The 11,769-nt window shown below is 39.1% G+C and overlaps 1 protein-coding gene and 1 long non-coding RNA gene across 2 annotated transcripts; both read right to left on the bottom strand.

Annotated features, from left to right (window-relative positions):
- Window positions 1-593: 593 nt before the first annotated feature.
- Window positions 594-889, bottom strand: LOC137575742 (uncharacterized). Its single transcript, XR_011032223.1, has 2 exons — window positions 826-889; window positions 594-757 (listed from the first exon to the last, which is right to left on the bottom strand). It is a non-coding gene; the product is annotated as an uncharacterized lncRNA (long non-coding RNA).
- A 685-nt stretch (window positions 890-1,574) lies between these two features.
- On the bottom strand, window positions 1,575-8,966 carry Np (Notopleural). The gene is made up of 8 exons (XM_068290560.1): window positions 8,856-8,966; window positions 5,682-5,839; window positions 4,138-5,608; window positions 3,667-4,083; window positions 2,699-2,876; window positions 2,473-2,625; window positions 2,133-2,404; window positions 1,575-2,063 (listed from the first exon to the last, which is right to left on the bottom strand). Exons 1-8 carry the CDS (start codon window positions 8,956-8,958, stop codon window positions 1,900-1,902), a joined length of 2,916 nt encoding a protein of 971 aa, XP_068146661.1. The 5' UTR covers window positions 8,959-8,966; the 3' UTR covers window positions 1,575-1,899.
- Window positions 8,967-11,769: the final 2,803 nt, after the last annotated feature.

The following is an 11,769-nucleotide window of genomic DNA, read 5'->3' as shown; positions in this document are numbered from 1 at the left end:
CAATGTACTGTGGGTCCAAAGCCAAAAATAATTTAATTGATTTTCATTTATTTTTTAGTTAAAACACTATTATGCTTTTTTTTGCCCTAGATCTCTCGCATGCTTTGTTTTTTCGTCTTAAGTTAACAGCCAGCTAACAGAGATTGGTAATATGATTTTACAAATTATTTGCATACTTTTAGGCTTCACAATGGAACTTCTATCTACAACGCTATCTACATGGAACAATATTTTGTTTTAATGCAATTCTAGTTGATTGAGATGTTTATAAAAAACTACATTATTCTAAGTTAGAATTTCAAACTAGATTTTAAACTCCTATGACAGAGTTTTTTTTAAGTCCTTTTGTGCGTAGATTTTCGTATATGTATTTCCCGATTTATAGAGAGTTTAATGTTTTATTATTGCTCATTCCTGAAAAACATTCGCTCTTTGAAGACCTTGTAAACTTGGTTTGTAATTTTGACATATTTTTATTTGGATTGCTTTTTGATAAAAACTTGAGCGAATTCCCATGATCATTGATAGGATGCTTAGCAGTTGCTTATAATAAGATATTTAAGGTTCAAGATTTATGCATATTGCCAGACTAGTTAAAATATGTTGGTTTTTTATTAACCTATATGACACAAAATCTTGCCAACTTTTGATGACGACAACTTAAAAACATATTCCATCGAAGACTAGTAACTAAAAGAGCAATAAAATGAAAGAAAAGTTCCATTTGCTTTCATCACAGAATTCATATGAAAACCACCTAGAATATAATTTATTTTAAGTGATGAACAATAAACCACTGTGTTTAATATCTCATAAGAACTTAACTTTATTTTTACTTCAATTTTGTTGAACTGCATCTGCCACTGCTAGAACACGTCTTGATCGTTCGTTTGCTTGCTTATTACTAAATTTTCAATTCTTACGCAACTACTTAGGTCATATAGGTTTATAAAGAGTGACAGAGACAGAGCATACCAGACTGACGCCAGTAGATTCTAGAAAACTTAAGAGAAAAATACAAAAACAAAAGCATTGTGAGATGTGCAAGATCATTCATGAGTCTTTGCCTTGCTGCGTATAGCAATGCAAGTCAAATGACAATTGGTTCCTCAACATTAAGACCATCCCCCCATTAATCTAAGCTATTACGAGTCAATGGATTTTGATTTGTTTTAAACATTTTAATTGGAATTATATGGTGCATCATCATTATATCATCATCGAGATTATGATCAATATCAGCTGCAGCTGATTATTTAAATAAATAATTACAATACGATTATTAAATTAAATTACAATAGCTTCTCTTCTACATACATACGTATATGTATATGGATAAATTTATTAATTGTTGTATTATTATTTGATTTGATTCGCAAAAAAAGAAGCAACTAAATGATTTAGATCTATGTATGTTATGTAAGTAAGTACGTTTGCCCAACGGAACCGAACAGTCGAACAGCTAAACTAATGATTATATTATATTAGATAAATAAATGTATGTTATGCAATAATTTAGAAAATTATTTACAGCAAAATGAAAATAAATTAGGGTGTTCATATCGAGTGAGCTGCGTGCATTTCTGCTGCCAGTAATATGTGGTTGTTGTTGCTTTTAGTGTGCTTGCTAATCACATTCACTAACTTAGGCATTACTAAAATTAAAATTTATGGTAATGGAAGTTCTTTCTTTCTTTTCTTTTATCAGCAGCTTTCGGGTGGTGGAGGTAAATATGTGTATGTGTGTGTGTATGTGTGGATTGATGGATCAACTGAAATCGTTGCTCGGATTATGATTTATCATATGATCATAACCAAAGCACGAGTTCTAGTTGAAGAATGACGGGATTTTTGGGGGGAATTGTGGGAAGACGTGCTAGGCATTCACTAAATTATAGACTAAAACTGTAGAATTTGATTGATCCAGTCTCGAAACTCGGAAATGCGCGTATAGACGCCCGGTTGATTGGCCTCCGCACAGCCAATGCCCCAAGAGATGACGCCACCGAGTTGGAAACGTTTATCCGCTTCACGTTGCAAGACCATTGGACCACCAGAATCGCCTGTTAAATAAAAAAACACAAAAATTTATATAGAAGAGGGTTGATGTGATTTAAAGGGTCCCCACTCACCTTCGCATGAATCGTAGCCACCCTTTTTCCAACCGGCACAGATGAATATGTGGGGAATGTGCTCAATGTAGCCGGCAGTGCGATACATGGATTCGCATATGGTATTATTGATAACTGGCACAGCGACCTCTTGCAAAACACTGGGCAATGGGCCATCCTCATATAGCCGACCCCAGCCAGTAACAAAGGCGGTCTGGCCAATGAAATTCTCATCGTTTTCGGGCACACAAACCGGTATGATGTTCGGCTGGAAGACCACAGGTTCATAGAATCTACAAGAGGAGGAAGAGATACAATTAGCGATTTCTCTTTGCACGTACATTCCATTAGCTTATCTAACCTGAGTAAAGCCAAATCGTATTCGAATGTCCGTGGATCGAACTGAGGATGTGAGGCAACTATTTGCACACGTCTCTCCTGATAAGCGTAAGGTTCTTCCTCCTCGGCCAAATCGTATTCACCCAAACGCAAAAGCAGATCGGAGGGAGGTACACTACAAGGGAAGAGACAGAAACAGACGGATAAGATGTAGGTCCAAAACATGATGATGATTTCGTTTCACTCACTTGTCCACACAATGAGCCGCTGTTATGGCCCAATTCTCATTGAGCAGGGCAGCGCCACATTTGTGCAAATATGTCGAGGTACGCCATTGACGCAACGATATTTGCCATGGCCAGCGACCAAAGGCGGCATTAGCTCCACCAACTATGCGTGGCTCTGGGAACATGCGGCGACCACAAACTGCAAGAACGTCAAAAAAGCAACAAAAAAAGAAAATTAACCAAAAAAAAAACAGTATGATATGTATAAGATTGAGCTGAGAGGGAGGCAAGAGAGTGAGAGAGATCACAATTAAAATAATGGTCCAAGCAAAAAGGCTTTTAAACATTTTAATCACTCTTTGACTTGGTCTTGTAGTCGGCCAAGTCACTCACTCAGGCGAATAACGCAAAGCGAACACACAGAGAGACAAACAGACATAAAGACAGATACTCAAAATGTAAAATGCTTCATGGCCCAAAGGCCTTGACTTTGGCCACAGTCAACGGCCTAGTTTATGATCCACGACGACGACGGCGACGAGATGCTTTTCGCGTTCGTTCGCATTGGCCTTTTTTTTCTTTTTTTTTTTCGTGCATCAAGATCGTTCGGTCATCTCCTGGATGACCCCGTCCCGTGTGTGTACCAAACCTCACAAGTCATTATAGTAAATTATTGCTGTAAAAATTGTGGCCAAGCTTAGAGGGCCAGATCAGAACAGAAGAGAACCGAAGCCATTTATGAGACTTCTTCTTGTAGTTTGTTTTTTTTTTTTTTATTTATCTGCTAGTCCTCTTCATAGTTTTTATACGCTCAAGGCCAATGTTTAGCCTTCAAATTGAATTTAATGGCCAGGCAAGCAGCATCTTTGTCTTGTGGACCAAAGTCCCTGGGTCCTGGCTTTTGGTGTCTCTTGTCTCTTGATTTTGGTCTTGGGTATATTAATAGAAAACAAGTTTTTTTTTTCTTTTTCTCTGTTGTTGCTACTCACCTTCCTTGTAATCGACGCCCTCCAATGCATTTGTTGGGGCCAATGTGGTGCTGCCTGTTGCATCAATCGTTGTGTTCAGCTCCTCACCACTGTAATCCGTTGTGGTGGTGCCCATTTGCTCAGCTGAGGATGAAGATGATGTAGAAGAGACTAATTCAACACTGCTGCTGCTGGTGCTGCTGTTAGAGATCTCATTAACTAGCGGTGCATCTGTGGTTATTGTTGTTGTTCTTGTGGTAGTGGTGGTGCTGGGAGTAGTGGTGCTGGTGCTCGTCGTCGTTGGTGGTTTAGTGGTTCTGTGAGGCTTACTGGTTGTGTTAGATCCTGTGCCGGGTTTCGACTGACTGGTGCTAACACTTGTGGCCACTGAGATAACCACTTTATCGGTGGCACTTGGCGGTGGTGATGGTGGTGGTGCTGTTTAAAAAAAAACCTCAACAAATGTGTCTTAAACTAATACTCTATCATTGCACTTACCCACTGTGGTGCTGGTGGTTTTGTTGACTGCAATCCAATTAGTTGGTGGTGCAGCGGGTTGCCAATCATTCGATATGCTTGCATTTGTCATGGGTTCCGCTTCAACATCTGTCCATGTGATTAGGCCAGGCTTTGCGGTGGTTGTTGTTGTTAGTAACTGTGGTGCAGCAGTGGTTATTGTTTTCCTTGTTGTTGTTGTCGTTGTCGGCGGTTTAGTTGTATGACGACGCGTTGGCTTCGCTGTGGTTGTTGTTGCCGTAGTGGTTGTTGTAGCTTTCTTTGTAGTTGTTGTTGGTGGTGTCGTAGTTGGTCTTGTTGTGGTTGTTGTTCTTGTAGTGGTGGTGGTGCTGGCTGTAGCCTTTTTTGTGGCCTCAGTTGTAATTGTTGTTGGTTTAGCGGTTGTTGTTGTTGTCGTTTGTTTAACCTTGGTTGTTTCTTTGCTGGCAGTGGTTGTTGTTGGCGTTGTTGGTGTAGGCTCTGCAAGAAGCGCTGGCACTTTAACAACTTCTCCTGTCGGCTGTGGCCGGGGTCTGGGCGCATGTGTGGTGGTTGTTGTGGCACGTTCTGGCACATTGTTGACTTCATCTCTAAGTGGTGGTGGTGGTGTGGTGGTGCTACTGCTTTCTATGGGCCTCCTTGTTCCCGACGTTGTGTGCGTGGCACTATCTGAAGTGGCTGTTGTTGTTGTGCTCGGTTTCTTGGACGGTGCAGGTCGCCTGCTGCTCTGAGTTTTGTGTGGCTTTGCTGTGCTGCTGCTGCTACTGGTGGTGCGCAACGGTGGTGTTGGACGTGCAGTTGTAGTTGTTGTTGTACTGGTAGTTGTAGTTGTACCTCTGGTTGTTGTTGTTGTTCTACTACTAGTTTGTGTGGGTTTGGTGTGATGTCGCTTATTGGTTGTAGTTGTTGCCTCCACCAAATGTTGGGTGGCTTCGGTGGGTTGTGGTGTAGTTGTCTCTACAATTTGAAATGTTACAAATTTACTTGGCGCCGTGGTGGTTTCAATACGTTGCTCAAGCACCGCCTGACTGGTGGTTAACACTGGCCTATTGCTGGTCGTGCTATGGGTGGGTCGACGACGTGGTGGCTTGACTGTGGTGCTGCTGCTTGTTAATGTCGCTTTCGTTGATGATGGTGCTGGCCCTAGATTTGGCTTTACAGTGGTGCGTACCACAAAATGCGAATTCTTGTGAGTGGTGTGAGATGCTGCGGGCCTTCTTGTGGTGGGATGTGTAGTTCTTATGGGTTTCACTGTACTCAAATATGATTGTGTGACATTTTTCAATAGCTCACTAGCTGTTTGGGGACTATATTTTGCGGTGCTGCTGCTGCTACTGCCACTACCCTCGGTGGTTAGCTTAAAGAGGGCGCTTGTTGGCAATGTGGTTGACTCGTGAGCAAAATGTGATATGGTATTCTGATCGATGCTATTATCACTGATCTCGGGAGCAAACAAAGAGGCTTCCTCCTGCAAAAGGAAATAAAACCAAATGGCTTACTAAGAGGTTCTTTTCGACCTTTGTGTGGGGCTAAAAACTTACCTTCAAAGCACAGCAAGACCCAAAATAGAAACGATCAATGCAAGTGCCCAAATGTGTGCCATTCTGCTTAATGCAATCAATGGCAAACATACAGACACCAGATCTGCCCGATTTACGAACTATGCATGGTAAATGACGTATATTTCGACCAGATTGAACTGAAAGAAAAAAACGAGAAAAAAAAGAGAGAGATTATTTACATATTCTTCTATTTCTCACACCATTTCCGCTCTTGTATGCGTTGATGGTGGGGCGATTAACGCCTTCAATTTTGTACGCCAATTTGTGTTGAGTTGACTCTGGTTTACCGTTAGCCTCACACAGTTAACATAAGTGAAAATAAAGTGGCCAGAAGCAAGAGCAGCAACAACAGAGGCCTAAAGTCTTAGCTGAAGGGCATATACAATCGACTGCTACTCGATGAGGCAACAAACACACACACACACACACATTCATTTACACACATACACAAAATAGACAGTAGCCAGTGTCTAATTATTATTATTTACTTATGATTTGTTTTTGTGTTTCTTCTTTACGTTTTCGTTTCTTCTGTGTCTTCTTCGTGCTTGCCTCATTTTCAAAGAATCGTTCATCATCATCATCTCCAGCTGGTGGGGTATTTTGTAATCGAGCTGTCGAGCTTTGAACTTATGTAATTACACAAAAAACAACAAATCTATATTAACTGAACTAAACCTGAACATGAGCTTGAACAGGAAGAGGATGGCTCCTTGTCGCTGGGTTCGTCTGTACCCTGTTTTAGCATGCTGCTGCCTCCTGCTGTCTTTTGCTTCTTTAACCATCTTAGTCATTTGCTCATTTGTTTTGGCCATAAATAAACTCAACACATAATTCAGTTAACCGGTGGCAGTTCAGGCAACAGGAGGCAAACAGACAGCGAGCAGTCTTTAGCTTCTTGTTAAGCTCTTAAAAATACTCACGACACATAAATTACTTGCCTTTTGCCTGGCGAAATTTCTTATACTTATGTATTTCAATGCTAAATCAAAATGAAATCGCTGACAATTATGTCAACACCAAATACTCTTTCATTTGCCTTGCCTTGATCAAGTTTCTTAAGATGAAATTGTTTAGTTACTTCAAAATTTAAGTGGCAAGACTAAAAGCTGAACCTGTTTGGCAATTCTCTAAGTTTCCTTATTCTTTTTAGATTTTTCATTGTTTATATTTAGCTTTTTGTTTTGCTTTATTTTTATTTTTTGTTATACCCCTAGAGTGATACTCTTTCAGCGTTGCTAACCTTTTTTTAACCCCCTACCTCCCCCTCTACATGGCCCATGTTTTGCGTTTATTGAACCTTAACTGTTTATTTTTTTTTGTACGTCTTCTTCTTCTTATACTCTCGTACACATTTCTTATGCAATTAACACGAAAATATTCTGACATGACTTAAGTAGAGTTAAGTCAATCAATAAGCAGCAGCAGCAGCAGCCGCCGACACCGCCGCAGAAAACAAATGACTCAAGACACGAACTTGCAGGCAATGAGAACTCAAAAGTCACAAAAGTAAAAAAAAAAGAGTTACGAATTTAAGCCAAAACGTTGTCACGTTTTCAATAGACCAACAAAACTCTGTCGGCGTCTACGTCGTGGTCTCGGCCACAGTTAACGCTACGGACAGACTCGAGCGCGCGCCAAACCGGCAGCTTTTTCTCTTTTGGGTTTCTGTGTTTGCATTTCGATTTTGTGTAATGTGTGTGTGTGTGTGTGTTGTGTTTTTTTTCTTCTTCTTTATGTAGTTTTTTATTTTTTGGGTCAACCACTTGGCAGCAGTTTTAGACCCCAATCCAGAAAGAGAGAGAGACAGATAGATAAAGAGAAAGAGGGACCCAGACCCGCATTGCAATGTAGGAAATTCGTTTTTGGCATGCTGATAAAACCAAATATATGTATATATAGCTATATATTATGCATATATACATATGCATATATACATATATGTATATTTATATATATATCTATATATGTACATAGTTTTTTTTTAGAAAAGTGGGTCGGGCTAACTTTATTTGGGTGTGTGTGTGTGTTTGTGATTGAGATTAGAATTGACCGAAAATGCTGGGAATGAGTTCAGTTTTTTAGTCTTTATTTGTTTATTTCCCTTTCACTTGCCTTCAATTTACTTTCCGCTTTCTGCAGCCACTTGCCTCTGCCTCTGCCCATTTTGAGATTTTTTATTCAAAAGTTTTTTTTTTTCTGTTTTTGTTGCTTTCGGTCCAGTCATAAAAATGAAATGCTGGAGAGTCTGCGCTCACTGGCACACGCTTTCTTGGACTCCAACTTTGATACGTCGCGTCGTTCGGACACGGAGTTGGCTTGGCTTGGCTTGGCTCGGTGGTTGCTCATTTTATGGCAACATTCTTCTGCCTGGCTGATGGTTGACCTCAATTGCCTTTGCTTTGCTTTGCCTGACGTTTGTTGCCGGCTTTGGCTCTCTGTATGAAAGTTTTCTGGTGTGTATTTTTTTTTTCGTCTTTTGCTTGTTGAGGTATATTTTTTTCTAAAGGCTGCTCTTTGTCTTAGACAAATTGGCAGCTGCTGGCCAACTCTCGATTTGATGTCCAGTCAGTCAGTGGAGGAAGTGCTAATAGCATATAAATTTCGTGTCTTTTAATGGCTATGACCCAATTAAAGAGACGCCCCGGCCTCGCCTCACTCACCGGTCAAGAAACTATTCATTAATTTTGATTACTTTCATTAGAAATGACCAGGCAAAAGAACAAGTTTGTGGCTTAAGTCTTTTGATTCTGTGTAGAAAAACTATTTTTTTTCGCCACTAAATTTTTATTTTTTTTTATGTGTTAATGCGATTCACAAGCAGGAAGTATTTAATGTATTTTGAAATCAGAGAATCGAGAGATATATCTAGACCGATAAAGTATTATATAAGGTGCCAAATGTTACCTATTTTCTAATGGCCCTAAAGACAGACAAATTCTGTCAACAATTCTATTGACAATCGGTTTGTCTTTCCCTTCATTTGTGTGTAAGTGTGTATGTAACCCTTGACTTGTAGAGAAGAGAAAAGAAATGAAACTTTTAATAGACAGTACGTGAGAGAAAGTGTTTGTAGCCCCAAAGGGGTTCTAAGAATGAGGTGCAAACGCGCGTGCAAGATACAAAAATTGTTTAAACTACATATTTACTTACACTGTGCTAAGCTGGGATTATCCACAAATACGGGACTGGCGTCTATCGTATATATTGTTGCCAGCAATGTGGAGATCAGTAGCAGCAGGAATTGATGTGGCATCTTCTTAATTGTTGCTCCACTTTTTTGGGGCACTCTTAATAATATTAATGATGTGCGGTTGTTTGTGGTATTTGCTGCCATCTGTAAAATAAATGAGTCAGTTATCATCATTTTTTAGGTGAGGCAAGGCAAGTGCGTAGAATCCATCCATTCAACTGTGTGATGACTCAAGTCAGAGAAAGTCTTTAGCCACCTTCGAGTGAAGTGGAGTGACTTGCATATGCAAAAAAAAAAAAAAAAAAAAAAATAAAATGAAAAAAAAAACCTCAAGCAATTTGCTGATGGAACCAGCACAGGGCGTATAAGAGACATTTTGTTGTTGTTACTGGTGTTGTATGTTTATTTGTTTTTCAATGGAAAGCAAAAGTTTTGCTTTGGTTAGAAAGCGACCCGAAAAACTGACCAAACTGGCCGCACCAAATGGGGATTGTATAATCTTAGGCTAAGTTTATATAACTGTTTCCAAATGCATTCTCAACCGATGTCACCCAAGTGAGTAAGTGGTGTGTGTGTGTGTGTGTGTGTGTCTGTCTATGTGTGGAAAGGGTTCAACATACGACTAATTGTGAACGAAAAAGAAGCAGAAGAAAGTTTTACAGATATGATGACATAAACTGAAAACTGAACTCGAACTGTAACAGCGGAAATCAAAGAAAGCCAAACGAATGAGTTGTCACAAACTTAACTGGATTTTCCAATCTAATGATGTTCCATCGAAGAGTGAAAGAGAGATAGAGAGAGGATGTAGAAAAACAGAGTTGGAGAGAACATTCATTGATCCAAACTCATCTTCTTCATTGTTGCGTAATACGGTCATTGACACCAACTGTTTGCGGCTCTAGCCACTTCTTTGTCTAGCTTAAACATATTTTACCGCAAAAAAAAGAGAAAAAAAAACTAAAGAAAAAAGACACCAACTCGTGGTGGAGTCGTTTAGAACGTAAAGAAAAGTAGTAGAAAAAACTATGAAGGGAATTGTCTTTCTTCATCATCAGGTGCGGACTTTAGAACTTTGCTTCCTAAAGGCTAAATTAGAATATCCAACTAACCGCTCCAACTAACTCCCCCGCAAATTCCAGACATTTCTTCAATAAAGTGCTTAATCTAATTTACTTTTGTTACTTTGTTTACCAAATTAAACGCAAAGCATTGCAAAGTAAGTAAAGTGATTTGGAAATCTTTATTTTTATTTTTTATTGGTTTTCCAATATGCCAATCAAGTATCGTCCGAATCAATGAACAAAATTTCATATCTTCTTTAATAGCTTTGTATATTTTCTCAAAGATATGAGTTCTATTTCTTGTCGAAGCTCATTTTTCATTGCAGTTAACAACGTTTTAAAACAAAAGATCCAATAGATTTATGGTTTTTCTTACACACTTTTCCTTTGATTAATTAGCATAATGATAAGATTCCAGATACAATTGCTCGGTTCAGGGGGATGTCCCTTTGTTTGATCCGCCACTGATCTATACATTTGGGAAAGATAAACTAACTCAGTTTATAGTATGTCTTGTCTTGTCTAGATCGGTAATTAAGCGTAAAGCGAACAAAAAAGTAAAAAAAAAAAATCCCAAGCCAAAACGGAAGCTATCAAATATTTCCGCTGATTGCTTTAATTGAGTGTTAGAAAACTAATTGCAGGTCTTATTCCCCTCCATAAATAAAATCTCTCTAGATTTATCATAGAGTGTGTGAGCAAGAGAGATACATACATACATATATCGAGTTAGAATTGTTTGTGTATTTGGGTCACGTTCTATAGATATTTTTGTGTATTTGTGTGCAAATTAACATGATTTCGTTTGGCGTTGAGAGAAACGAGTCCAGAATTGGGTCAAGTCATGATTTGCATGAGATTTCGATCTTTGTGTGTATGTTTTCAAGGCAATTAAGTAATTTCATTTTGCTCAATTTCAAAAAAGTGTCGTTCGACATTCGTTTCGTACATCATTAAAAGTGAAATTACAAACACACAAAATATTATTAAGCATCTGCATGGAAGGTATATAAAGTTATTGTTATTAAAAAGACATTTTGTGTGTGTGTGCTTGCCTTAAATAAAAGCGAAAGCCAACAATCCCAAAATAAAGTATATTTATTTAAAAGAAAAGTGAAATTATTCAACAACAACAACAACCACAAATACAAATATGAAATTGTAATACAAAATTAGCCAAATGAAGAGCGAACAAAAGAATTATGCCATTTGCGGGTAGTCGTCGAAAAGGCAAAAAAAAACCCGAACCGAAAAGAAAAGAAAATCAAACAAGAAGTGCGTCGCGGTAGCTGCTGGTCTCTTCAGCTGGCTTTCATTTCTGCTCTACCAAAAACGGTTTGGAGAAATTTAACGCGTAGTTGTTGTAGCGCTTCTGTTAGTTGCTGCCGCTACGGCTTGTGATGCGGGTAGCTACCCGTTGGCCCAAGTTACTTAATTAGTAACAAAACAAAAGACTTAAGACACGAACTTGATGAACATTTCACTCAAAGGGTCAAGTTAATTGTTTGTTGTTGCAATTGCTGTTGATGTCTCTTGGCAAGTCTTCTCAATTGCTCGAGCAAATCGCTTGCAAATTATAATAATTATCAACAAGCCAACTACTTGCTTCGTTCCTGCTGTGGCCTGCAACCGCATTCTGATCAGAACTGAAACCTGTCTTAAAGCAGAGCAGAAAAAAACGCCAAGAGCAAACATGAATTGCAAATGCAAATAATGCATCTGCATCTCTCTGCATCATCATCCCATCACCAATCCCCAGCATCACTCCACTCCGCCACAGAGGAGGGATTGGTGTTGGCGGTTGCCTTTT

The sequence above is a fragment of the Drosophila tropicalis genome, unplaced genomic scaffold (assembly GCF_018151085.1).
Source record: "Drosophila tropicalis isolate 14030-0801.00 unplaced genomic scaffold, ASM1815108v1 contig_593, whole genome shotgun sequence".
In the NCBI taxonomy this organism is placed as follows: Eukaryota; Metazoa; Arthropoda; class Insecta; order Diptera; family Drosophilidae; genus Drosophila; species Drosophila tropicalis.
Note: the sequence above shows the minus strand (reverse complement) of the source record. Positions and strands in the feature narration are given on the sequence as shown.